The 27,875-nt window shown below is 36.8% G+C and overlaps 1 protein-coding gene across 1 annotated transcript in view; it reads left to right on the forward strand.

Moving 5' to 3' along the window:
- PCCA (propionyl-CoA carboxylase subunit alpha) overlaps window positions 1-27,875 on the forward strand; it is a 364,039-nt gene that overhangs the window by 198,843 nt on the left and 137,321 nt on the right. The window contains exons 17-18 of the mRNA XM_082859189.1: window positions 1,552-1,662; window positions 7,752-7,860. Coding sequence (XP_082715315.1) covers window positions 1,552-1,662; window positions 7,752-7,860 — 220 coding nt within the window. The remainder of the gene's footprint in view (window positions 1-1,551; window positions 1,663-7,751; window positions 7,861-27,875) is intronic.

Raw genomic sequence — 27,875 nt, forward strand, 5'->3', positions numbered from 1 at the left:
CTAGGCTCAGTTTTTCCTACTTGATCACAGGCTTTTTTCTTCTTCTCGTCCTCTTTGTCGTCTCCCTTTCCCTCCTCCCCCCCCATCCCACCGCCCCTGCCCCCTGCCCCAGCCCCCCTTCTCCTTTTCCACTTACTTTGAAGTACACTTGACATATAATAAACTCATAATTAAAGTATTCAATTTGATGAGCTTTGACATATGCATGTATACACCTGTGAAACCATCACCACAATCAAAATACTGAACATTTTTGTCATCTCCCAAAGTTTCCTCGTGGCCTTTGCCTCTCCACCCTCTCTCCGACCCTGTCCTAATGCAGCCACATGATCCACTTTCTGTAGGTTGCATTCAGTATGCATTGTTTTTGGTCTTGCTTCTTTAATTCAGCATAATATTTTGAGATTCATCCTTGTTATGTGTATTGGGGGACTCACTTCCTTTTATTGCTGAGTAGATTTCCATTATATGGACAAACCACATTTTGTTAATCCATTCACTGTTGATGGACATTTAGATTGTTTCCAGTTTTTGACTTTGCAAATAAAGCTGCTAACCTCTGTGTGTGTTTGTATAGGCATATGCTTTTATTTTAACGTGGGTAAATACTTAGGAGTGAATTGTCTGAATCATATGGTGAGTATATGTTTAACTTTTAAAGAAACTGCCAGACAGTCCAAAGTGGAAGTAAACTGTAAAATCTACCAATTTATTCCCTGTCACCCACACAGGTGGTGACGGTTCCACTTGTTCCACATTCTTGCCGACACTTAGTATTATCTGTCTTTTAACCTTTAACCACTTAAATTGGTGTTTGGGTATATCCCATTGTATTTCTTTGACAGTGATGTTGAATGTCTTTTCCTGTGCTTACTGGCCATTTGTATATATTTTGTGAAATGTCTCCTTAGATCTTTTGCCTATCTTTTCTCACCTGGTTTGCTTGTCATCTTATTTTTATATTGTTAGCATTCTTTATATATACCAGATACAAGTTCTTTATTTGAGATATGTGTTGTGAATATTTTCTCTGTGGCTTGCAATTTCATTTTCTTAATTACATCCTTTGAAGAGCAGACTTTTAAATTTTGATGGAGTATAATTTGTTGATATTCTTTTTATGGTTCATGGGTTTTGTGTACTATCTAAGAATCTGTTCCCTACCTCAGGGTAACAGATTTTTCTCCTGATTTCCTTCTATAAGTCTTATAGTTTTAGTTTTGTGACCCAATTTGAGTCAATTTTTATGTATGCTATGAATTAGGGTTGAGGTTCACTTTCTGTTTTTCCCAAATGTGTATCTAGTAGTTCTAACATTTATTGAAAATACATTGATTTTCCCACTGAATTTCTTAAATTTGCATTCAGAGTTTTATTGCTGCCTCAAGTTCAGACATTTTTTGTTGTCAATTGAAATCAAGGAGGTGAGTAATCTTGCATGGTTTTTTGCTAGGCCATAGGACACTGATGATAAATTTCTCCAGATAATAGGAGTTAGATTTTTAACAGACTCATTGTTTTTAATTCAGCCTGTTATCATTTTATTTTTAGGTGTTACACATAATATTGCATTACTTCGAGAGGTGATAATCAACTCACGCTTTGTAAAAGGAGACATCAACACTAAATTTCTTTCTGATGTGTATCCTGATGGCTTTAAAGGTTTGTATATATTGAAGTATTTTAGTGTATTAAAGTTATTATTTTTTATACTTTATTACAGTGTATACTTTATTCTGAAATTAGGGCCTTGGGCCTATATTGTACTTGATTTATTGATATACTTAGAGTATCCTAGACTATAGACATTCATGATTTTGAGTATTCATGAGTGACTCATGAATGTGTAATAATCTGTAATTTTGTTGAGTGAGAAATTCAACCAGTATGTGGAATGTTGTGTTTCTGAAAGTCAATACATGTTTGTATTCCTCACTGATAGGAGTATATACAGGAACTCTTCTTTAATATTAAAAGTGTATCTTTTTGAAAGTTAGCACGGAAAATTTCAGACTACTAGGTGCTATTCCTATTAATGAAAATGGGGATGTCTAAGAAGATGATGGCTTTATTCTGAAAAATGAGTTTTGAATAAAGTAATAAGTGGACTGTGAAACTTAGCACTGCAAAGTTATCAGTGAGTGTTTCCAGGTAGTAGAAAAATTGCTCATTAAGTGAGAGAGAAAACCCTTGAGTGCGCATTGAAAATGTGGTTAGCATGGTGTTAAGACACTGACAGGACTTAACGTGAGACTTACCAGAAATGTTACGCGCAGGCTCAGCGGCCATGGCCCACGGGCCCAGCCGCTCTGCGGCATGCGGGATCTTCCCGGACCAGGACACGAACCTGTGTCCCCTGCATCGTCAGGCAGACTCTCAACCACTGCACCACCAGGGAAGCCCTCTACGTATATTTCTAATGAGCTTGGGGACATATGAAGATTAGGTCTTCTCTCACAAATTTTAAGTGTTCTTTATATCCATTTAAAGTGTTTTAGTATATAAAATGACTCCTTCATTTTAGGAGCTGTATATAGATTCAGGTCAGCTTCACTGAATACATTTACAAAGCAACTTATTACATCAGAATTTATAATACAGAGTTTTCATAAGAATAACTGGAGATTACTGATTTGATTGTTCTTTCACAACTTTAGTGTTACAGGGCTTTATCATTAGTACCAAGAAAAATAAAGAATGTGTTTTATTTCGGAACTTAAAACAGAGACTAATGAATCATCAGGTTCTTTTTCCTGAATTTTTGAATTTTTAAAAATATAAATGACAACCTTAACATGATTGCACTTTTGTTCTTGTGTGATTTCATTAATATCTGTTGGTTGCATGAAGCCAGGAACCACTTAATGTTATTGCTTTTTATTGTTTCACTAGCAACTAAAACAGACATTAAATAAATATTTGTTGAATTAAGGAAAAGAATCTTTTTTATTTTTTTTTTTGATTTAGATGATTCTTTTTATTTTTATCATGGCTTTACTGAGATATGATTCACATACCATACAATTAAAAGTGTACAATTCAATGGTTTTCAGTAAGGGAAAAGAATCTTGTTCATAGTATGGGTGAGAAGGTATTACCTTGACTATTTTTACTTAACTGTACATGTGTCCAGATTACAAATTGGTTTTATTTTGATCCTAACATTTTGGCTTCTTGTCCTTTCCAAAGTTTTAATTAAAAGTTATTGTCGGTTGTGAAATGGACTCAGATTTCCATGTGCTTTTGTGTCTGCCTGACTTACGTGAAACAGTAGGCAGAAGGAGAGAACAGGTCAAAACTTAAGGGAGGGCTTCCCTGGTGGCGCAGTGGTTGAGAGTCCGCCTGCCGATGCAGGGGACATGGGTTCGTACCCCGGTCCGGGAAGATTCCACATGCCGCGGAGTGGCTGGGCCCGTGAGCCATGGCAGCTGAGCCTGTGTGTCCGGAGCCTGTGCTCTGCAACGGGAGAGTCCACAACAGTGAGAGGCCCGCGTACCGCAAAACAAAACAAAAAACTTAAGGGAACCTTTAGAACACACATATTGTATGTGTGCATGGGTATTTATATATACATACACACATTTATACATGTGTTTATGCATATTTGGTATTATATCCCATTACCATGGAAAAGAAAATGGAGCATTTAAAATTTCTAATTGGAGTTGGGTACTATGTGCTATACATTTAGCAGCAATTGAAAATGTTCCAAATTCTCAAGAGAACTCAGAAATTTTCTTAAAACCGAATATTGCAGTTTGCTGTAATAAACTTAAATATTACATTTCTTTTTTTGGCAGGCAGTTATCAGCACAGACACCATAATTCTGTTTCTTATGCATAACAATTCTTAAATTGTTATAAGTTGTTAGAAGGCCTTTAACAATTTTTAGTCTCACCCTTCATTTTACATGTGAGGAAACCAAAGCCCAGAAAGACTGATAAGGCTAAGTGACCAGTAATATAATAAAGCCAGAAATTAAACTTAGTGTTTAACTTAGTGGTTTCAACTTCTGTTTCAGTACTCATTCAGTTGTGCTAGGATTCAAATTCATAAACCACAGAAGTTTTCAGAGTATGCTGTATGTGTCATATCGTCTGTACAATATGTACGATATGACAATTTAAAAGTACAAATCTATATTTGCCATTCTTAATGTCTACTGCTTATTTTATTCCTTCATATTATTTTCATGTCAGTTCTTTCTTCTCTGAACGGCTACTACCTCTTGTTCTTCTTCTTCAGATTACTGTATTTCTCCTTCCCGATTTTTCCCCAGAGCATGTCTTAGATATATTAAACTGTATCATCTTTGATTGTTTGATATATGTGCCTGAAAGAGACAGCAGGAAGTGGCAACTGAAGTTAATCCAGGATCTTATCCATATGTTTGAGGCGGAGTCATTTTGCCCCTTTGGGATTACCCATCTGCTTCCCATCTGTCCAGCTATCCTAGACACTATTCATAGGCAAGTGCCTGTTTTTATGACTGCATTAAATTTTTTTATTATATATGTATATTATCCCAAGTTTATTTGTAGACTAGGGCAGTGTTACTAAAGTCTCTTAGACTGAACCTTGAAATGATTGTGTCTAAACTTTAAAAATAGAATACACAAGAATTTGTTCTTCACGTCAACTTATTAGATGCTGATGTTGAAAAGGTATTTTCCTTTGATTCTGAAAAATAAATGGAAAATGGAGAAGTAGATATTTTGATTTTGAAATAAAGGGAAAATTGAAGAAGAAGATATTTTAAGAAGTATAATTTCAGATAGCCTAGAATGGACATTTTGGACTTATTTCTTTGCTGCCTTGCTACACTTGAACCACCAGCCCCATCAAAAGAAATCATTAGAATTATCTTTCTCTTCGTTGTGGAATGTTTAGACAACTTTGATTTAGCACAAGAAGTCTACTATTAATTACACTTCTCTTTATTTTTTCCCTTTGAATTTAGTCAAGTATTTCTGTACCTTTAAAAGTGGTAAATATGTGACTGAAGTGTTGCCTTTAAAAATTCAGTCTTTAAAATCATTCAACAAATAATTGGTATAGACTCTAGAAGAATATCAAAGAGAAATAATATATTTTCCCTGTCCTTAAAGTGGTTATATCATTAGGGAAATAAACAGGTAAAGAACTAACTACACTACAGGACAGAATAAAAGAAGTGCTAAGGTGAAGATACAAGCAAAGTGTCTTGAAGCAGAGAAAAAAGAAACTAATTGCAATTTGGGGAATCAAGGATGGCTTCAAGGACGAGGTGGTGTAGACTATTGAAACACCTCTCCAAGGAGTCTCTTCTGTAGGTGCAGGGGCTGTCATACTGCCTCAGGAGAGCCACTGTGTGTATCTCTTCCTAATCCATTTTTGATGTGATGTTGGTGGTTTGAAATCAGCCTTGGAGAAAGTACTTGTAGTAAGGAAATTGGCAAATGCTGCACACTACCGCACTTCTTCCTTCACATCCCAGTTGGTTATTAAACATTTACCAGCAAACCCCCGCCTATACTTTGACCTGACTATTGGGAGCAAACAGAGTCATTTGCATACAAAGGAAGAAGATTACCTATCTAGGGAGGGAGACCTAGAAGAATCCCTGAAGACAGCCAGTATTCAGTTTTAGACCTGCAGGTATGGGAGGGAGATGACTGCTGCTGACTGAAAAATTGTGAGAACACTTAAAGGTATTAGAAGAGTACAAAAAACTGTGTTTTAGAAATGAAACATTTCAGCAAAGTGAAAGGACTGCTAAGAACAAAATTACAGTGACCCAAAAAAAATACATGGAAGAAGTATCTCAAAATATGTAGCAGGAAGGTAGAGAGAATGAAATGTGCGAAATGATGAGAGATGTCGAGAGAAGTGCCAAGAGATTGTATGTGTAAATAGTAAGGGTTTCATGAAATAAAATCGACAAGGAAAGGTTAATTTTAAAAGAAATAATAAGGGAGATTTTTTTTTTCACTGTTCTTAAGAAAGACTTGAGATGTTGTTGGAAAGACTCACTGAGTTTCAGACAGGATTAATGAAAAAGAGTAACTATTCTAGGCTTATCAAGAACAAAAAACTTTTTAAAGCTTCTAGAAAGAAAAAAGTTATATGCAAAGAATGTAGAATGAAATCATCTTCAGACTCTATAAACTGGAAATTAGAAAACCTTAAACTGAGTATCTGTTCCATAGGAAGGAACTTGTTCCAAGAGTACTATACCCAACTAAGATATCCCTCATGTGTCAATGTGAAAAGAGAGATTTCCTCGAAAAGGGAAATTACTGAAGAAAATACTTTTTGAGGAAATTACTGAAGAATTATATAATTCCAGTTAGGTTCACAAGGGGCTCTTGGGGACTCCCAGTAATCCCCAGGCCATACTTTGAGAACAGCTGTTGTGTAGATGGTATGTTTTTGAGAAGACCGAGACCAAATTTCTGTAATCCTCATGTAGGGTAGTTTATTATGGAAGCATATGGAATGTTTCCATCACTGCTTCAGTGTTGGGGATGATTAGGAACTTTTCAAAGCCTGTAGGAATGTGGTTTATTAGGCCACTGAGGGTTCTGTTACTGAATTCCCAGACCAACGAGACGTCCCACATTGGTGTTATAGTTTATGTTGCTCCTAGGTTTGTCTCGAAGAATGGGTCACTGGGACTTTCCTAACCCTTCAGTGTCATGAAACACTGCACCTTTCATTTTCATGGAACACCTCTCCGTAGAAAAATGTGCTGCCGATCTGGAAAGTCTTTATATTCTAGTTGTGAATATTTTTAGTCTTATTTCTGTTTTGAATAATTTTTAAGACATAGTGTTGAAATTACTTCATTTCTTTGCGATAAACTTAAATAACTACCTGATCGTTTTTTCTTCTTTGAATTGTACAAGTAGCATCTTAGTGCTGGTGATCCAGCACTCAAATTGCCTATACTGTACCATCTAATAAACTCTATTATCTGTATATAGCATGGTAGTAAATAAATAGTGTTAGAAGTTGTGGTGAGATTACAGAGCACTCAAGGGGATGTGTTAGCTGGCAGACCCTGGAGTATCCAGTTCTGCCTTGATTCACACACTTCTTGAGGAATTATTATGCACATAGAGCAGATTTCCCCGCTGCACCACACTCAGCCAGACCAGGGAGTCTTCCCCGGGTTTGTCAGGCTAGACCACTGCCCCCAGGTGCAGCTGTATTATGGTAAGAAGAGTGAATTAGAGAGAGAGAGAGAGAAATCGATTGGTTGTTTGGTTGATTGACTGGGATTCAAACCCTGACTGTAAGTATAGAGGCAAGAGGATCACGTATTTATTTTCTTTTAGTCCTTCACATTAGAAAACATGGCCCAGCCACTGTCCTTGACCGGCGACACTCCTTTTCCTCATTTTATCCTCTCTCTCCTTAGAAGTAAAATTTGGGGTGGGGAGTGATAAGGAGAAGCAGATATGAGGAGCCCTAAGTTTTTCCCAGAGATCTCTGGGAGTAGTTTTCTTATTTGCAATTGTTTTGTTCTGTGCATCTGTTTAATATCTTCTTTCCCAAATTGGACTATAAACTTCCAGTGAGCAGGGGTATTTGAACCATCTTGCTCCCTCCTTTCCCTCTGGCACAGCCCAGTGTCTGGTACAACACTAGCTCCATAAGAGATGCTTGATAAAATACTTGTTTGAATGACTAATAACTCTGTAATATAGAAGCATAGATGTTAGCATTATGTGTGTGATTGATTGACTGATTGATTGATTTCCCTCAGGACACCAGTTAACAGAGAATGAGAGAAACCAGTTATTGGCAATAGCTTCATCCTTGTTTGTGGCATCCCAATTAAGAGCACATCATTTTCAAGAAGATGAAAATTCAAGGTATGTGAGATCATTTAAAACAATAAATAAAGCAGAAAAATTTGGACATTATTGGAGAAAGTACTCTGAAACCTTATAGGAAATCTGTTCAAGTAATTTGTATTTATTACTTTTGTTTTCTTACTGGAAAAATGTTTTGAGAAGTGTTATAGTACTAAACTTTAGGAAATGACCTGAACAGTTAAAAATATGTATATAAGAAACTTGTTTATAAGCTATAAGAAAGAATTAACAACAGATTGAGTTAGTTATGTGTGAGCCCTAAGTGTACCTTTTAGCTTCCTAATAACCTAAGCAAAAGGGAAAACATGCTTTATACCCGGGCAAGTAAAAAAAATCATTGTGACATTCATGCTTCTGAGTGACAGGATTATTTATTATGAATGTCTGCACTTGCCAGAGTAATCCTACTTAGCAAGTATAGTCCATTACTTGCTAGAGAGGCAGTTGATAAAATTGTGTTACATCAAGTCCTTTTCCTTTCTTTTTACTTTTCCTCAAGAGGAAGAATAAAGATTAGAAAAAAGATGGCAGGTGACTGAGCAGCTCTGAAGAGCACAGATCAGAAACTCAGGTTACTCCCGAAGAATTAGGTAGAAGGAAAACTAAATTGGTCTCAGGATATATATTCGTGGCTAATGTGGTTTTACTCAGAAAATCTGAGTAACCGGAACTTCTCTTTTTTAAAATTTTTATTGGAGTATAGTTGATGTACAATGTTGTGATAATTTCTGCGGTACCGCAAAGTGATTTAGTTATACATATATATATATACATTCTTTTTTTAAATGTTCTTCTCCATCATAGGATATTGAATACAGTTCCCTGTGCTATAGAGTAGGACCTTGTTGTTTATCCATCCTGTATATAAAAGCTTACACCTGCTCACCCCTACCTTCCACTCCATCCCTCTCCAGCCCCCTCCCCCTTGGCAACCACGTCTGTTCTTTATGAGTCTGCTTCTGTTTCATAAGTAGGTTCATTTGTGTCATATTTTAAATTCCACATATAAGTGATATCATATGGTATTTGTCTTTCTTTTTCTGATTTACTTCACTTAGTATGATAATCTCTAGTTGCATCCAAGTTGCTACAAATCTGCATCTATCCATTCATCTGTCAATGGACATTGAGCTTGTTTCCATGTCTCGGCTATTGTGAATAGTGCTGCTATGAATATAGGGGAGGGAGCATGTATCTTTTTGAATAAGAGTTTTGTCTGGATATATGCCCAGGAGTGAGATTGCTGGATCATATGGTAATTCAGTTGTTTCCTGTGGAACCTTCATACTGTTTTCCATAACCGCTGCACCAACTTACATTCCCACCAACAGTGTAGGAGGGTTCCCTTTTCTCCACACCCTCTCCATTATTTGTTATTTGTAGACTTTTTAATGATGGCCGTTCTGACTGGTGTGAGGTGGTACCTCATTGTAGTTTTGATTTGCATTTCTCTAATAATTAGTGACATTGAACATCTTTTTCTGTGCTTATTGGCCGTCTGTGTTTCTTCTTTGGAGAAATGTCTATTTAGGTCTTCTGCTCATTTTTCGATTGGGCTGTTTTTGTTGTTGTTGGGCTGTGTGAGCTGTTCGTATATTTTGGAAATTAAGCCCTTGTCGGTCGCATAGTTTGCAAACATCTTCTCCCATTCTGTAGGTTGTCTTTTCATTTTGTTTCATATGTTTTTCATATGGTTTCATATGTTTTTTTGTTTCATATGTTTTGTTTCATATGTTTTCATTTTGTTTCATATGTTTTTCATATGGTTTCCCTTGCTGTGCAAAAGCTTGTAAGTTTGATTAGGTCCCATTTTTTATTTCTGTTTTTATTTCTATTGCCTTAGGAGACTGACCTAAGAAAACATTGCTATGATTTATGTCAGAGAATGTTTGGCCTGTGATCTCTTCTAGGAGTTTTGTGGTGTCATGTCTTATGTTTAAGTCCTTAAGGCATTTTAAGTTTATTTTTGTGTATGGTGTGAGAGTGTGTTCTAACTTCATTGATTGGCATGCGGCTGTCCAACTTTCCCGACACCACTGGCTGAAGGATCTTCTTTTTTCCATTGTATATTCTTGCCTTCTCTGTCAAAGATTAATTGGCTGTAGGTGTGTGGGTTTATTTCTGGGCTCTCTTTTCTGTTCTCTTGATCCATATGTCTGTTTTTGTGCCAATACCACACCATTTTGATTACTGTAGCTTTTGTAGTAGTGTCTGAAGTCTGGGAGGGTTATGCCTCCTGCTTTGTTCTTTTTCTTCAGGATTGCTTTGGCAATTCTCTGGGTCTTTTATGGTTCCATATAAATTTTAGGATTATTTGTTCTAGTTCTGTGAAAAATATCATGAGTAATTTGATAGGGATCCCATTAAATCTGTAGATTGCTTTGGGTCATATGGCCATTTTAATGATATTCTTCCAATTCAAGGTCCTGGGATATCTTTCCATTTCTTTGATCCATCTTCAGTTTACTTTATTAATGTTCTATAGTTCTCAGTGTATAAGTCTTTCACCTCCTTGGTCAGGTTTATTCCTAAGCATTTTATTTTGGGGAGTGTGATTTTTAAAAGATACTGTTGTTTTTACATTCCCTTTCTGATAGTTCACTGTTAGTGTAAAGAAATGCAACCAATTTCTGTATGTTAATCTTGTATCCTGCTTCCTTGCTGAATTCGTTTATCAGTTCTAGTAGTTTTTGTGTGGAGTCTTTAGGGTTTTCTATATATATAATAGTATCATGTCATCTGCATATAATGACAGTTTTACCTCTTTCCTTCCAATTTGGATACATTCTGTTTCTTTTTCTTGTCTGATTGCTGTGGCTAGGACTTCCGATTCTATGTTGAATAGAAGAGGCGAGAGTGGGCATCCTTGTCTTATTCCAGATTTTAGTGGGAAGGCCTTAAGCTTTTCACCGTTGAGTAGTATATTGGCTGTGGGTTTGTCATAAATAGCTTTTATTATGTTGAGATATGTTCCATCTATACCCATTTTGGTAAGTTTTTATCATGAATGGATGTTGAATTTTGTCAAATGCTTTTTCTGTATCTATTGAGATGATTACGTGTTTTTTGTCTTTATTTTATGTGGTGTATCACATTGATTGATTTGCATATGTTGAACCATTCTTGTGAACTTGGGATGAATCCCAAGTAACCAGTACTTTTCATTTGTTCTTATCCTCAAGGGAAAGTACAAAAAGCTTAATGTATGATCTTTTTTTGAAGTTAATTTGGTGACTGTCTAGGGAGAGATGAGAGGATATTGAATTTCTGCAAATTACTGAATGAGTGGAAGGAGGAGGAAAATGGTCAGTAGAGCCAGGAATCTGGTTGGTTTGTTTGTTTTCCCCCTAAAGTCGTGCTCCCCAGTGTGGAAGCCACTAGCCATGTGTGCCTATTTGAATTAAAATTAAATTAAAAACTCAGTTTCTCAGTCACATTTCAATGTCAGTGTCAGTATAGTCACTACCCACACTTGCAGTGCTCCATAGCCACTACTGTACCGTGGTCAGTGGCTACTGTATCAGGTAACAGAAAGAACCTTTCCATCATCACTGTAGTATTTCTGTCAAGCTTTGTTGGACTGTGCTGTTTTGGAGTGATGTGTATATAGGAGAGATCTAAGCTTTTGCTTTAAAGCCAGAATCATACCTTGTATGAATAATATTTTTATTATTTTTTTGGTAAATATAATATTCATATCTTTATTCCTTTACCTTCAGGTGTTACTTGGATCTTGACTATTTCAGAAGTCCTGAGTATAGCTAATGATGAACTGGTTTGATCTTTAAGCAGTGTATTCTAGTTATTTTCAGAGAGTGCTGACTTAACATTGGTAAGAATCTGAAGAAGTTTTAAAAAATAAAAGAAGAAAAAATAAATAAATAAAAGAATAAAAATTTCCTGTAATCCTGCAATAACCACTTTTAATATTTTAATATATTCCTTTCCAAGTATATATGTGTGTATGTTTATACATATCCATACTTGTAGTGTATATACCCTACATAATTAGAGTCATACTGGAAATGTTGTTTGAATTTTACTTTTTAAAATTTCATATTATGTTGTGACTGTTTCTTCTCTTTATTCACTACTCTTTGAAAGCACATTTAAAATTTCTATTATAGTGAATTTAAAATATATGCAAAATAACTGCTCTTAAAAACACCATCAAGAATATTATAAAACAGTATAACAAATGGCAGAATGTATTCAGAGATACATGTCCAATAAAGGACTTGAATCTATAATGTATAAATAATTCTTAGAATTAAAAAATGAGCCAAACAACCGAATTTAAAAAAGATAGAAGATTTGGCATAGACTCTTTTACAAAGAAGTTATATGAATGGCAAATAAGTCCATGAAAAGATGTTTAACATCATTAATCATTAGAAAAATACAAACTAAAATCACAGTGGTACACCACCACACACCCGGGAGAATAATGTACATCAAATGGTGAGTAGAAAAATAAATGTGGTATATCCATACAACGGAATACTGTTTAGCAATAAAAAGAAATGCAGTACTGATACGTGCATCTACATGCATAAACCTAAAAAGAAAATCATGCTAAGAGGAAGAAACCAGTTAGAGAAGACTATATAATGTAGTTTCATTTATTTGTAATTTCTAGGAAGGATGGAAGTATAAAAGACAGAAAAAAGATCAGCGATTGCCTGGGTGCAGGTGTTGACATTACAGAATTACACCTTTATACAGTCTATGTCCAAAACTATAAACCAATAATTATTTTAAATGCATTAGTCTCTTAAATTATGTAGAAAACAAAACAAAGTTAAGATGACACTAGCTTTCACTTTAATAATTTTTAAAATGCATTAGACCCTTAAATCATATAGAGAACAAAAAGTGGAGTTACAAGCTATTGTTACAATAATACTAGCTTTTATGATTGTCCATGTATTTGTCTTTACTGAGATACTTATTTCTTCAAGTGGTTTCTTAGTACTGTCTAGTGTCCTTTCGTTCCACCCTGCTGGACTTCCTTTAGCAATTTTTGTAGGGCAGGTCTAGTTGTCACAGATTCCTTCAGCTTTTGTTTATCTGGGAAGGTGTTAACTTCTGCCTCACTTTTGAAGGACGTTTTTGCTGGATTTAGGATTCTTGGTTGATGGGTTTTTTTCTTTAGCACTTTGAATATATCAGCCCACTGCCTCTGGCCTGCAGAGTTTCTGATGAGAAATCTGCTGATAATCTTATTTGTACTTGAAAATTCGTTCCTCTCTTCCAAGATTCTGTCTTCAGCTTTTGAAGGTTTGACTGTGTGTCTTGGTGTGGGTCTTGGAGTTCATCTTATCTGGAGTTTGTTGAGCTTTTTGAATGTTTATGTTCATGTCTATCATCAAATTTGGGAAGTTTTTGGTTGTTATGTCTTCAGATATCCTCTTTGCCCCTTTCTCTTTCTCCTTCTGGGACTTTCACGATGTATACGTCGGTCTACTTGATGGTATCCCCACAGGACCCTTAGGCTCTGTTCACTTTACTTTGATCTTTTTTCTTTCTGTTCTTCAGACTTGATAATTCTGTTGTCCTGTCTTCATGTTGACTGATTTTTTCCTTCTGTCTGGTCAGATCTGCCTTTGAATTACTCTAGTGAGTTTTTCATTTCAATTATTGTGCTTTTCAGCTCCAGAATTTCATTTCTTTTTAAGTTTTCTGTCTTTTTATTGATATTTTTATTTTGTTTACACATTGTTTTCTTGACTTTCTCCACATCTTCCTTTAGTTCTTTTAGCATCTTTAAGATAGTTGTTTTAAAGTCTTTGTCTGATATATCTGCCATTAGGTCTTTTTCAGGGATATGTTCTGTTGATTTTTTTTTTTTTTTTCCCTTTGAGTAGGCCATACTTTCTTGTTTATTTGTATGACTTCTGATTTTTTGGTTGAACACTGGACATTTCAATCCAATGATGTGGTAACTTTGGAAATCAGATTCTCCTCCTTCCTCAGGGTTTAGTGGTTTATGTTATTGTCTTTGTTTATCATTTTTGTTTTTCTGATTATTGTAGGCTGCCTCTGTACCAATGATCAGCCTGAGGTGTAAACTTAAGGTGTTCTCTGGTCTTTTCCTAGACTTTCCCTGGGCATGTGCAGTCACTTTCCAATTTTCCTTGTATATGCAGTTGTTTTTGGATGTCTTAACCTTTAAGGCCTAGCTCTTGAAAGGGGGCGGGGGGAATGAAGGTGGGGGGGCGGTTAGGGAAGCACTAGACCCTTAAATCTCCTGGAAGTCACTCCAGTCAGAGGGGGAGGTGCTTGCAACAATGAGGGAGGTGCAGTAGCTGGCTGCCTGCCTTTCTGTCTGCACCTCTGTGATCAGAAGCAGCAGTTAGCAGTCGGAGCACAGATCCTTAGTATTTGGAGGACAGGGTTCTGTTCTGCCCACCCTGGCTTCCACAAGCTGTGTGCAGGCTGCTCCAGTGAACACACCCACAGTTGCACCCAGGAGGCTGGAAGTGGGGGATGGGGAGCTGCTGCTGTGCTAAAGCTGAAGTTGACCACAGGTTAACACAGTTACCCCCAGGCCTTCTTCTGAAGGTTCCACAAGAGTTATATCAGACAGATTCTGCCAGTGTGACTGTTGTCTAGGTGGGGAGAGAGATTCTTGGTGCTTCCTATTCTGTCATCTTCCTAGAATCTTCCTCCTCTTATATTACTGTTGAATTCATTACCCTTTAGAACTTGGAAAGAAGTGAGATTCATAAAATATGTGGGCCAAAAGTTCAGTTATGTAGCTAATTGTGCACATATTACCTATATAACAAACAACTATTTTATTTTTGGTACATTTATTTTCTATTGAACTTATCGTTTATCTAGTAGGCCAGTTTACCGTAAAGTTGCTACCACCAGAGACCTATAACGTTTAACAAAATATACTGGTCTTTTTGGACAAAGCGTAATCTTGTTTAGGCAAAAGTGAACCGAAGCTATTTCTGCTTATTTGCTGAAGAGGTTCCTGACACCAGAGCTGGTGTAAAGTGGTTGGCTCTTCACATTTTGGCTTCACAGTCGTGTTTTCACTATTGCCTGGGGAATGGAGTCCAAAGTCGGCCTCCGGGTGTGGCTGCGTGTTGCTGTGTCATGGGTGTGCTCACGTACTCTTCTGCCTCCAAACCCAGGAGCCGGCAGCACTTCCTTTGTGCTGCTTGCTTTGGCTGCTGGTCTTATTTTCCCAATTTCTCCATGGGTTTTACGCTTTCATCATTTATGACTTGGAAAAAACTTTAATAATATGTACCCATAGTATTTGGATAGTAAAAAGATAGTGTATTTTAGAAAAAGAGAACAGTTAATGTCAGAAACAATAACAATTTTTCTTTGACTGTAAATGAAGTGAATTAAGTTTTTACATAAATACATACTGTCTTAGCACGGAGTTATTTTTCTTTGTAAACATTCTTTTCCTAAACACTTTTATTGACAGAAATGAATCATTAAAAGTTGTGTTAAACAATTGCTTCATGTTATTTGAAGCTAAAATTATTTTGTTGGCATTGTGGTTTGGTATAATAATTTGTTTCACTAACTGCTAATGATTGGAGGAAAATCTAGTAAAGAAAAAAAATTAGTTTCAGTAATCTTTCATTTAGTTTTGGTCAAAATTCCTGTTTTCCTTAGATCCAAATGTTGTTCACTGGTCAGGATTCACCTTTCTGATCTTCGACCCTCCTCTTACTTTACTCTGGTTCAGGTCCACCTCTGCCATTGTAGTAACTTTTTACTTGATTTCAAAAAGGGCAATCATAAAACCTCCTCAATCACTTGGGGTGCTTTTGGGTACAAGTAACAGAAACCCTTATTCAAACCGACACATCTTTGTTGAACAGGAGGCTCAGAGAACGGAAAGGACAAGACTCAGGAAGTGCATCTGCTAATGTCGCTTCTCTGTAGTTCCTTAGCCTTGCTTTCTTCTGTGCTTTGTCAGAAGGCTGTGATAGCAGGATAGCTGTAGATGTTTTAGGAGTCAAATCCAGATTGTGTTTGTCCCTAAGAAGTGAGGAAATCTCTCCCAAGTGTTACCCAACCACCTACTTCTCAGTTCTCATTGACCAGAAAGAACTCATCCCATTCCTAAAGTCACTGCAAAGGGAATTGGATTGTCGTGTTTGTCTGGGACTAATTTTCTGGTGTGAAATAGATGTTGAGGAATCAACTAAAGTGACCACTACATTTTCTAATAATAACTCCCTGCCTTCCTTTGTATGGGATGTAATATTGAGTTGGCGAAAAAGTTTGTTCGGGTTTTTCCATAAGAGCTTATGGAAAAACCTGAGCGAACTTTTTGGTCAGCCCAGTATTTATTTTTCTTGTTGTGTTCTACTGGCTAGGACTACCAGTATAGTTTCATGTTTAAGGGCACAGCCTTTTGTTCCAGAGACTTGGATTTCTCCCTGGTTTTGCTGATCCCTAGCTACTATTTTAGGATAAATTATTTTGCCTCTCTTGGACTTAGTTTCCTCACCTGTAATGTGGAGATAATAGCAGTTCTTAAAGAAAGAGTGTTTGTCAATGTCAAATGAGATATTAAATGCTTAGCATGATGCTCATTAACTTTTAGTTGTCCCTCCCTAATTTTCTTTTTTCTAAAATCTCTGATGACAAAGATTCTATTTCGAGGGTAGTGGCAATGATATATACTCGTTTTATTCCTGAGTAACTCGAATGCCTTGAGTGTTTCAACATCAGCGGGTATATTAGCTATTGGTTTGAAATCTTTCTTCTTACATTAAAGATGTAGCCTTCCATTCCTTACTGAATAAGAAAGTCAGATACAGATATTAAATATAATCATGTCTTTTAAAATTACCTATTGATCATTATAAGAATTGAGTTAGAAAATTTAGAGTATTAAGCAGGGAACAAAATGATTAAAAAAAATCCTGCCCCCATAGAGCTTACATTTAAGTAGAAGGTAGACAGACAAAACAGATGTAGCAATACATCAAATGATGATAAATACTTCGGTGAAAAACAAAACAGCGAAGGGATATAGAACATCCTGGGGTGGATGGTGGCCTAGTTGTAGTTTTTAAATTTGGATTGCAGCGAAGTGGATGGCAGGTTGGATTAGCAGGATGGGAAGATTCACATTAGAGCAAAGACCTGAAGGAGGAAAGGAGTGAGTCATGTGAATATCTGGAGGAAGGACCTTCTAATCAGAGGAGACAGCTAATGTAAAAAGCACCTGAGGTCAAGTATGTCGGCCTGTTTGAGAAATGGCAAGGAGGCAGACGCAATTTGAGAGGAGGGAGGAAGCCATAGAGTAGTAGAGATGCAGTTGTGATAGGTGGTCTTCTAGGAATGGGGAGCCCTTGCAGGGTCTTCAGCAAAGCAGAGCTTGATGTGACATATGTAATAACAAGATCATTGTACCTGCATTGATGTACATGCCTCAAAAGGGATAACAGTGGAAGCTGGGAGACCAGTTGGGAGCAGAGGTCCTGGGCCTGCCCTGGGATACCCCACATTAACAAGTCAGGAAGATCAGGCAGATCCAGCAAAGGAGACTGAGAAGGAACGGCAGAGGAGATAGATAGAAAAGTAGTCGGAGGTGGAGTTCAGAGAACCAAGAGAAGAAAAGAGTGTTCAACTGAAATATGTCACATACGAGAATGACTATTGACCATTGAATTTCTCAATGTGGGGGTCATAGGAGACCTTGACAAGCAGTTTTCAGGAATGTTGAGTGGGACGTGGTCGTTAAAGTTGAACTGATGAGGGTTCAAGAAAACATGGGAAGAGAGAAATTGGAGACTGCAAGTACTGGCAACTCTTAGGGTTTCTATATTTATGTACATATAGTTAATGTATTATTTAGATTTTACAGAAAATGGACCATTCTCTTTGAAAGAGTGTCTTTTTTTTCTTTTTACATACTATTATGTTGTCCACATTTCTCTGTATTGGTTTTTGAATAAGTGGTTTTCCAGGACTGCAACATTAGTACTTAAAAAAAATTAACATACAATGGAAAATCTTGCTCATATAGGATTGATAAATCTGCAAATTAATTTGCATTAGGCTATGTGGTATTGGTGGTCCCTGGCAGTGCAGAGTGCGATGGTGCACCCCACGTCTATTCAACACTGTAGATGTGTACACAGAATTCTGTGTAGCTTCTTTTATTTATGGCAGTCCTTCTATTCAGTCATTCAGGCTAGGAAAATTGTATCGTCTTTGGTTCTTTTGGCTCCTTCATCTGGCACTGAAATGTCACAGTATTTGGTGTGGTGCAGTGGAACCAGCACCGAGTAGAGTGTCAGGAGTCAGGATTTTGGTCCCAGCACCACTACTAAGTATCAAGGTGGTAAAGTCTTTGTGCAAAATGCTTCAACTTTTGACTTCAGTTTCCTCCTCTGAGAAATGGCAGTGTTGGATTGGATGAGTCCTTCTGAAATCTTTTTCAGCTCTGATCCTAATTGGATTGCATGAGGCTGACCCTTTTACTTTCTGGTTTCTACGTAAACCCTCTATTTTCTCTCTTGGTATTTCAGCAGAAGTTAAAGACTTAGGAAATGGAACACCTTCACTATGGCCTGTGATAATACTGATGAAAGACTTCAGTCTGAAAGGTTTTTTTTATTTTTTATTTTGGCGGTACATGGGCTTCTTACTGTTGTGGCCTCTCCCGTTGTGGAGCACAGGCTCCAGACGCGCAGGCTCAGTGGCCATGGCTCACAGGCCCAGCCGCTCCGCGGAATGTGGGGTCCTCCCGGACTGGGGCACGAACCCGTGTCCCCTGCATCGGCAGGCGGATGCCCAGCCACTGCGCCACCAGGGAAGCCCTGAAAGGTTTTTAAAAATGTAGCGTTCACTTTTGTGGAGGATTACTTTGGGTGTATGGAGTCAGTGTACAACCACCACTTTGAGCTCCTACTGAGTAGAACATATATATTATCTAGTATCTTGACTGGCTACATAGCCTGCCATCAGTTTAACTCTTTTAGTCACAGTAGCATAATGGGAAAGTGCAGTCACTTGAATTACAGTCATTGTGTCTACATTTGTATGGTATTTTCTTTCCTCATCTGGCTTCCTGATAAAATGGAGAATCAATATTTTACTGATTTTTACCTGACAGATGCAATTATCTCTGTGTGTGTGTGTGTGTGTGTGTGTGTGTGTGTGTGTGTGTGTCCCTGCTGTTAAAAAAGAATGTTTCCTGGTTTTAGATTTATAATTCATTCACCCATTATTAAGTTTTCAGTTAGATGATAAAAGTTTAAGGTTTTGAAATATGATCATAATCAATGAAATATAACTGGGGGAGGAAACAGAAAAAAAAAATAGCCATGTGAAAGTAATTCCCAAGGAAGAGCAAGTACTGTGGACAGTGCATATTGGTTCTTTTACTTAAGTATTTCTGAATTTAAAAGGACATACCAAATTATTAACACATTTGTACCGTCTGTGACAACAAATGACAACTTTTATATCATACTTGTTTCATTTATGTTCTCAGATAATCTACTTCATTATGACAATGAAATTGATGTTCTGATAACTAAGTATATAATTAACAACAGTACTTTTGGTGTATGCTTACGAATATACATAGCTATAATATGCTTCTGGAAATATCTACTTTCATTTAAGCAAATAAGTCCCCTAAAAGCACCAAGAGGGAAGAAAATGTCAATTCAATCATCATCCTTTACGCTAGCCTTACTTTTTAATATCTCTGTTGTGATATTTTCAGTTACTTAATATGACTGTGTCTTGGACTATTTAGAAACCTGAGACTAAGCGCAAAATATTAAGTGGATGTCATATTTATACACTTTTTGCTAAATATTACGTTTTAAAATATTTTTCTTTCTTTCTTTTTTTTTTTTTAATTCTGTAAGAGCTGAATGGAAGACTGAATAGCCTCATTATTGAAGGAGAATTACTCTGTTCCCTGCAATGATTCCAAAAGCTCTTGCACACTTCATCAGTATTATTGTAATTCTTTGGCTGCAGGATATTTGGCAGCTGTTGCACCCCACTGGCAAATCCTATTCATACTTCTTTCCCATTCACCCATTGCCATTGGAGAATTGATTTCTCTCTCCTCTACTCTAACCTTTCCCAATTCATTTTGGATTGTTCAATGTGAAACATTTTAATTTCATATCATAGAGCTATTCAGCTCACAATCCCTTTTTTAACGTGTCACCAGGGTAACAGCATAGCATGCTTTCTTTAGGCCATCAAGTTTTTATTTCACATGCTTAATATTGCATTAAATGTTTGCATTTTGTTTAACCCCCCTTAAATACTTTGAACTCTGGATATGTTTTATAGGATAATGAAATCCTTGATTTTGGAATTGAAATGAAATCAACACTATCACTGCATTCACAGTAAAATGTCAAATGATTAATTTGCATAATTCAAAAATTATTATTAAAAATCCAAGTGACCTGATCTGTGTAAGGCAGTTTGCTATATGGGTAATGGAGGAATATTTGTATTTATGTTCAGCCTGTTTCAAAAAAAGCTTTAAAGGTGGTTTAGAGAGATTTTGAGTTTAAAAATACAAGAGTAATGGAATTGGTACAAATGGAGAAATATATCTTTTGAAGACATTACATGATTTTTCAGTAAAATCTTTTTTTCTGCGTGTGTATTATATATTAGTGAGCGTTGAAAATGCATTGTGTTTACATCTTGATTCTTTGATTTGAATAGATTTGAATTTCTACTTACAGAGCTACCTTTTCAACTTTATCTCAAATAATAGTTTCAGTAAAATTTGTTATGTGAATAAATTTTATGAAATTTGGAATATTCTGAGAAATATAAAGAAATGTGTAAGAAAAGGAAAGGCAGAGACTAGTAACCCATGTTGTTTGAAAACATTGTTATTTTTAAAAAATGTTAGCATAGTAGCTATTTAAGTATCCTTATTTTCCATTATTACAATCACTAAAGTTTTCACATTAATCTGTAGGATAAACTCTGAATTAAGCTGCCTTTTTTTTCTTTTAAACCACTTTTTTAGTTTACTTTTTTTAAAAAGTTGTTTATGATTTAGTGCTCATTGGGATTTCTATTTTCTCACAGTGTGTCAGACTAATTTCATACCTTGAATGTTCATATGTAACAGCCCTGAATCTAGATAACATTGGTTTAAATGACCAATATCCTGATCATCTACTTTACAAAGGTCACTTTCTGTCATTAGAGTAATTTCCTGAATATGTATTATAATGATAACTTTCTACCTTTAGAATTAGAGTTATTAAATTGTTCCAAAGATAACAAATAGTACTCCTTGTGATAAGATGCTTGGGCTTAGAGTAATAATAAAACAGTTTCTGCCCTTTAGGAAGCTTAAAATAGAGTGAGATATGTAGACATTAAACAGATAATTATCAACTCTGAAGATGGCTAGAGGAAAAGTCCAGATTGTCCTGGTGAGGGGACGAGAATATCATTTGCAGGTGTGCCACATTATCTAAATGACCCATTTTCAATAAAAAAAATTACAAGACATGTAAAGAAACATGCAGGGCTTCCCTGGTGGCGCAGTGTTTGAGAGTCCGCCTACCGATGCAGGGGACGCGGGTTCATGCCCCGGTCAGGGATGATCCCAAGTGCCGCGGAGCGGCTGGGCCCGTGAGCCATGGCCGCTGAGCCTGCGCATCCGGAGCCTGTGCTCTGCGACGGGAGAGGCCGCAGCAGTGAGAGGCCCACGTACTGCCAAAAAAAAAAAAAAAAAAAAAAGAAAAGAAACATGCAAGTATGGCCCATTCACAGGATAAAAGTCAATAGAAACTGCCTAAGAGGGGCCCAAATGTTGTACTTATTATACAGTGATCTTTAATAACCTGTTAAAAATATGTTGAAAGGGGCTTCTCTGGTGGCGCAGTGGTTGAGAGTCCGCCTGCCGATGCAGGGGACATGGGTTCGTGCCCCGGTCCGGGAAGATCCCACATGCCGCGGAGCAGCTAGGCCCGTGAGCCGTGGCCACTGAGCCTGCGTGTCTGGAGCCTGTGCTCCACAACGGGAGAGGCCACAACAGTTAGAGGCCCGCATACCGCAAAAAAAAAAAAAAAATGTTGAAAGGACTGAAGGAAACCCGATATGAAGAATTAAGGGAAAGTAGGGCAATCATATCTCACTAAATAGAAAATATCAGTAAAAGATAGAAATGATTTTTTTTAAAAAGCAAATAAAAATTCTAGAGATGAAATTACAGTGCCCACAGTGAAAAAATGCACTGAGGAACTCAACAGTAGATTTGAGCGGCAGAAGAAGCAATCAGCAAATTTGAAGACATATCAATTGAGATTATCCAGTGTGAGGAACAGAAAGAAAACTGAAGAAAAATGAGCAGAGCCTCAGAGATCCTTAGGACACCATCAGATATACCAACATACATGCTGAGAGTCCCAGAAGCAGAAGAGAAGAAAGATAAAGGAGCAGAAAGAATATTTAAGGAAAGCATGACTGCAGGCTTCCCTGGTGGTGCAGTGGTTGAGAGTCTGCCAGCCAGTGCAGGGGACATGGGTTACTGGTCTGGGAAGATCCCACATGCCGCGGAGCAACTAGGCCCGTGAGCCACACCTGCTGAGCCGGCGCGTCTGGAGCCTGTGCTCCGCAACAAGAGAGGCCGTGACAGTGAGAGGCCCGTGCACAGCGATGAAGAGTAGCCCCCGCTCGCCGCACCTAGAGAAAGCCCTTGCACAGAAACGAAGACCCAACACAGCCAATCAATCAATCAGTCAATAAATAGAAATGCTGTAGAATTATTAAAAAAAAAAGTGACTGAAAACATCCCAAATTTGATGAAAAACATTAATCTGCACATTCAAGAAGCTTAGGGCTTCCCTGGTGGCACAGTGGTTGAGAGTCCACCTGCCGATGCAGGGGACACGGGTTCTTGCCCTGGTCTGGGAAGATCCCACATGCCACGGAGCGGCTGGGTCCATGAGCCATGGCTGCTGAGCGTGCACGTCCGGAGCCTGTGCTCCACAACGGGAGAGGCCACAACAGTGAGAGGCCTGCGTACCGCAAAAAAAAAAAACAAAACAAAAACGAAGCTTAATAAGCTCAAAGATATCTACACCTACACACAGCATAGTCAAACTGTCAAAACCCAAAAAGAATGTTAAAAGCAGCATGAGAAAAATGGCTCATCATGTAAATGGGATCCTCAATAAGGTTAAGAGTTCACATTCTCTTCTGGACATCACCAGGTTGTCCAGAAGAGAATGGGATGGTATATATAAAGTTCTGAAGAATTAAAAAAAAAAAAAAAGGAATGTCAATAAAGAACGCCATATCCAGCAAAACTGTCTTGTAAACATGAAGGAGACATCAAGACATTCTGAACAAAGCCCAAGAGAATCCAATGCTAGCAGACCTATCCAACAAGAAATACGAAAGGAAGTTCTTCAGGGTGAAATGGAAGGACATTAAACAGAAACTGTTAAATACATGTGAATTAAAAAGAGCACTGGTTACCAAGTGACAAAAAGCAAGGTTAGTCATTAAAAACAAAAATGAAAACCCTCCAAAAAAAAAAAAGAGCACTGATTAAAGATTACTACATCAGTAAATATAAAAGACAATATTAATGTATTTTTACTTTGTAATCTTTTTGTTTTCTGTCTGATTTAAAAGACAACTGCGTAATGCAGTAATTATAGTTCTAAGTTGATAGGCGCACACAGATATAATTTGTATGACAACAGGAAGACAAACGGTAGGGAAAACAAAGCTATGTCAGAGCAAATTTTCTGTATCCTTTTGCAATTAGGTTAGCATTAATCCAAACTATGGTGGCTAAATATAAGGTGCTAATTGTAATCCCTAAGGTAACCACTAAGAAAATAGCTTTTGAAAATAGTATATGAAACATCAAGGGAATTAAATTGGTACGCTAGGAAATATCTATTTAAACAAAAGAAGACAGTGATGTAGGAATAGAAGAACAAATAAGATATGAGATAGAAAGCAAAAAGTAAATGTAAAAGCAAAAAATAAATCCTGCTTAATGAGGAAGTATATTTAACATATCAATAAATAGAATAAGCACCCCAGTCAAGGGCAGATATTGGTATAGGGGATAAAAAACAAGATCAATAGCTGATTCACTTTGTTATAAAGTAGAAACCAACATACCATTGTAAAGCAATTATACTCCAATAAGGACGTTAAAAAAAAAAAAGATCAAATTATATGCTTTCATCAATAGATATACTTTGACTCAAAGACACAGTAGGCTGAAGGTAAAAGGAGAGAGTTATCAGACATACTATGTTTGTAATACTAGTATAATTATTATTAATAATACTAATATCAGTCAACATAATTTTAAGACAAAAATTGTTACTGGAGACAGAGGGATATTTAATGATAAAACAATCAATCCTTGAGAAAGCTATAATGAGTTTGAACGTATATGTTACCCAATAACGCAATCCCCAAATATATGAAGCAAAACTGAGACAACTGAAAGGAGAAATTAACGATTCAACAATAATAGTTGGAGATTTTAATACCCCACTTTCAGTAATGGATAGAACAACTAGATACGATCAACAAGGAAGTAGAAGACTTGTACAACACTGTAAACCAAATAGATCTAATAGTTATCCATTTAGAACAAGACATTCAACTGGAGAACATGCAACTTCTCAAGTGCATGGGTAACATTTTCTAAGATAAACCATGTCATATGCTAGGCCATAGAACAAGCCTTGATAAATTCAATGAGATTGAAATCTTACAGATGTTCTCCAACCACAGTTGAATGAAATTAGAAATCAACAAAAAAGAAAATTTTGGAAATTCACAAATTTGTGGAAATTAAATAATTCACTCCTAAATAACTAATAGGATGAAGAAGAAATCACAAAGAAATTATAAAATACTTTGAAATGAATTAAAACAAGATCAGAACATTCAAAAACTTATGGGAGGGGCTTCCCTGGTGGCGCAGTGGTTGAGAGTCCGCCTGCCGATGCAGGGGACACGAGTTCGTGCTCCGGTCCGGGAAGTCCCATGTGCCGCGGCGCGGCTGGGTCCGTGAGCCATGGCTGCTGAGCCTGCGCGTCCGGAGCCTGTGCTCCGCGATGGGAGAGGCCACAACAGTGAGAGGCCCGCGTACCACCAAAAAAAAAAAACTTATGGGATGCATCTAAAGCAGTGGTTAGAGGCAAATTTAGAGCTGTAAACACATATTAAAAAAGATCTAATATCAGTCACCTCATCTTCCACTTTAGGAAAATAGGAAAAGAAGAGCAAACTAAACCCAAAGCAAGCAGAGGGAAGAAAATACTAAAGATCAGAGAGGAAATAAATGAAATAGAGAATAGAACAACAACAGAAGAGATCAGTAAAAGCAGAATTTGGTCCTTGGAAAGATCAGCAGAAATGACAAACTTTTAGGTAGACTGGCCAAGAGAGAAAGAGACTCAAATAGCTAAAATCAGTAATGAAATAGGGATTATACATACAGACCTTACAGAAATTAAAAGGATTATAAGGAAATAATGAGAACAATTGCATGCCAACTTCGATAAAATGGAGAAATTTGGAGAAAGATGCAAGCTACTGACACTAACTCAAGAGGAAATAGAAAATCTGAATAGACCTGAAAGAGATTGAATTAGTCATCACAAAATTTCCTAGAAAGAAGAAACCCAGGATTAGATGGCTTCACTGGTGAATTCAGTGAAGTATTTAGAAAGAAATTAATACTAATCTTTCACAAACTCTTCCAAAAATAGAAAAGAAGAATAAAATTTGCAACTCATTCTCCATGGCCAGTATTACCATGATACCAAATCCAGATAAAGATGTTAAAAAAAAACTGAAGACCAATATCCCTCATATATATTAATGCAAAAAATCCTCAACAAAATTCTAGCAAACTAAATTCATGAATATATAAAATGATTATATACCATAACCAAGTGAGTTTTATCCTACGTATACACAGTTGGTTTAACATCCAAAAAACAATCAATGTGACAAATCATGTTAATAGAGTAAAGGGGAAAAATCACAGAATTATCTCAATAAATGCAGGAAAAACGTTTGGCAAAATCCAGCAGCCTTTCATGATAAAAACATTCAACCAGGGACTTCCCTGGTGGTGCAGTGGTTAAGAATCCTCCTGCTAATGCAGGGGACACGGGTTCGAGCCCTGGTCCGGGAAGACCTCACCTGCCGCGGAGCAATGAAGCCCGTGCGTCACAACTACTGAGCCTGCGCTCTAGAGTCTGCAAGCCACAACTACTGAGCCCACGTTCCGCAACTACTGAAGCCCGTGTTCCTAGAGCCCATGCTCCACAGCAAGAGAAGCTACTGCAATGAGAAGCCCGTGCACTGCAACGAAGAGTAGCCCCCGCTCGCCACAACTAGAGAGAAAGCCTGTATGCAACAACGAAGACCCAATGCAGCCAAAATAAATAAATAAATCTAGTAAAAAAGAAAAAACCAAAACACTCAAAACCAATTAGGAATAGAAAGGAACTTCCTCAACCTAATGAAGGCCATCTACGAAAAATCCACAGCTAACATCATATTTAGTGGTATACAACTGAATGTTTTTTCTGCTAAGGTCAGGAATAAGACAAGGAAATTTGTTGTTACTTTTTTCAACATTGTACTAGAGTTCCTAGCTTGGGCAGTTTGGCAAGAAGAATTAAAGGTATCAAGATGGGGAAGAAGTAAAACTATCTCTGTTTGCAGGTGACATGATCTTGTATGTAGAAAATCTTAAGGAATTCACAAAAAAACCTATTAGAACTAATAAATGACTTTTGCAAGGTTGTGGAATATAAGAATGATATATAAATATCAATTTTATTTTTATGCAGTAGCGGTGTTACAACCAAAAATAAAATTAACAAAACAATTTTATTTTACAGAAGCACCAAAAAGAATACAATACTTAAGCACAAAATTTTTTATAAAGATGTGTAAGACTGGTGTACCGAAAACTACAAAACAATGGTTGAAATAAAGACAATTTAAATAAATGGGTTAGCATCCCACATTCACAGATCAGAGGACCTAATATTACTGACATACAGATTTGATGCAATCCCTATTAAACCCCAGCTGTGTTTTTCTGCAGAAATAATCATATTCCAAAATTTGTACGAAAATGCAAGAGATTCAGCATAACCAAACCAATCTCAAAAAAGAAGAACAAAACTGGGGGACTCATACTTCCCAATTTCAAAACTTAGTACAAAGTTACAGTAATCAAGACAGTGTGGTACTGGCATAGGAATAGTAGATGTGTTGATCAATGGAATAGAAGTAAGAGTCCAGAAATAAATTGTTACAGTATGATCAGCTGATTTCAACAGGTATTATGAAGACAATCCAATGGGTAAAGAATAATTGTTTTCAATAAATGCTGCTGGGGTAGCTGGATATCTCCATGTCAGAAATTGAAGTTGGATCCCTCCCTACACTGTGCACAAAAATGAACTTTAAAAAAAAGCATGAAACTAAGAGCGAAGCTACAAAACTCTTAGAAGGAAACATAGGAGTTAATCTTTGTTACTTTTGGTTAGTCAGTGATTTCTTATGTAAGAGCCAAGTGCATAAGCAACAAAAGAAAACAAATAGATAAATTGTATTGCATCGAAATTAAGAGTTTTTGTGTTTTAAAGGACAGCATCAAGTAAGTGAAAAGACAGCCTACAGAATGGAGGAAAATACTTGCAAATCATATATTTGATAAGAGATTTTTGTCTAGAATATATAAAGAATTCTTATAACTCAATAATAAAAAAGACAATCCAATTAGAAAATGGGCAAAGGAATGAGTATAAATTTTTCCAGCGGAGATATACAAATGGTCAACAAGCCCATGAAAAGATGCTCAGCATCACTAGTTATTAGGGAAATGCAAATCAAAATCAAAATGAGATACCACTTTACATACACTAGGCTGACTATAATTAAAAAGACAATAACAAAGTGTTGCTGATGATGTGGAGAAATTGGGACACTTATACATTCCAGGT

The sequence above is a fragment of the Leucopleurus acutus genome (assembly GCF_964270905.1).
Source record: "Leucopleurus acutus genome assembly, chromosome: 18".
Taxonomy (NCBI): domain Eukaryota; kingdom Metazoa; phylum Chordata; class Mammalia; order Artiodactyla; family Delphinidae; genus Leucopleurus; species Leucopleurus acutus.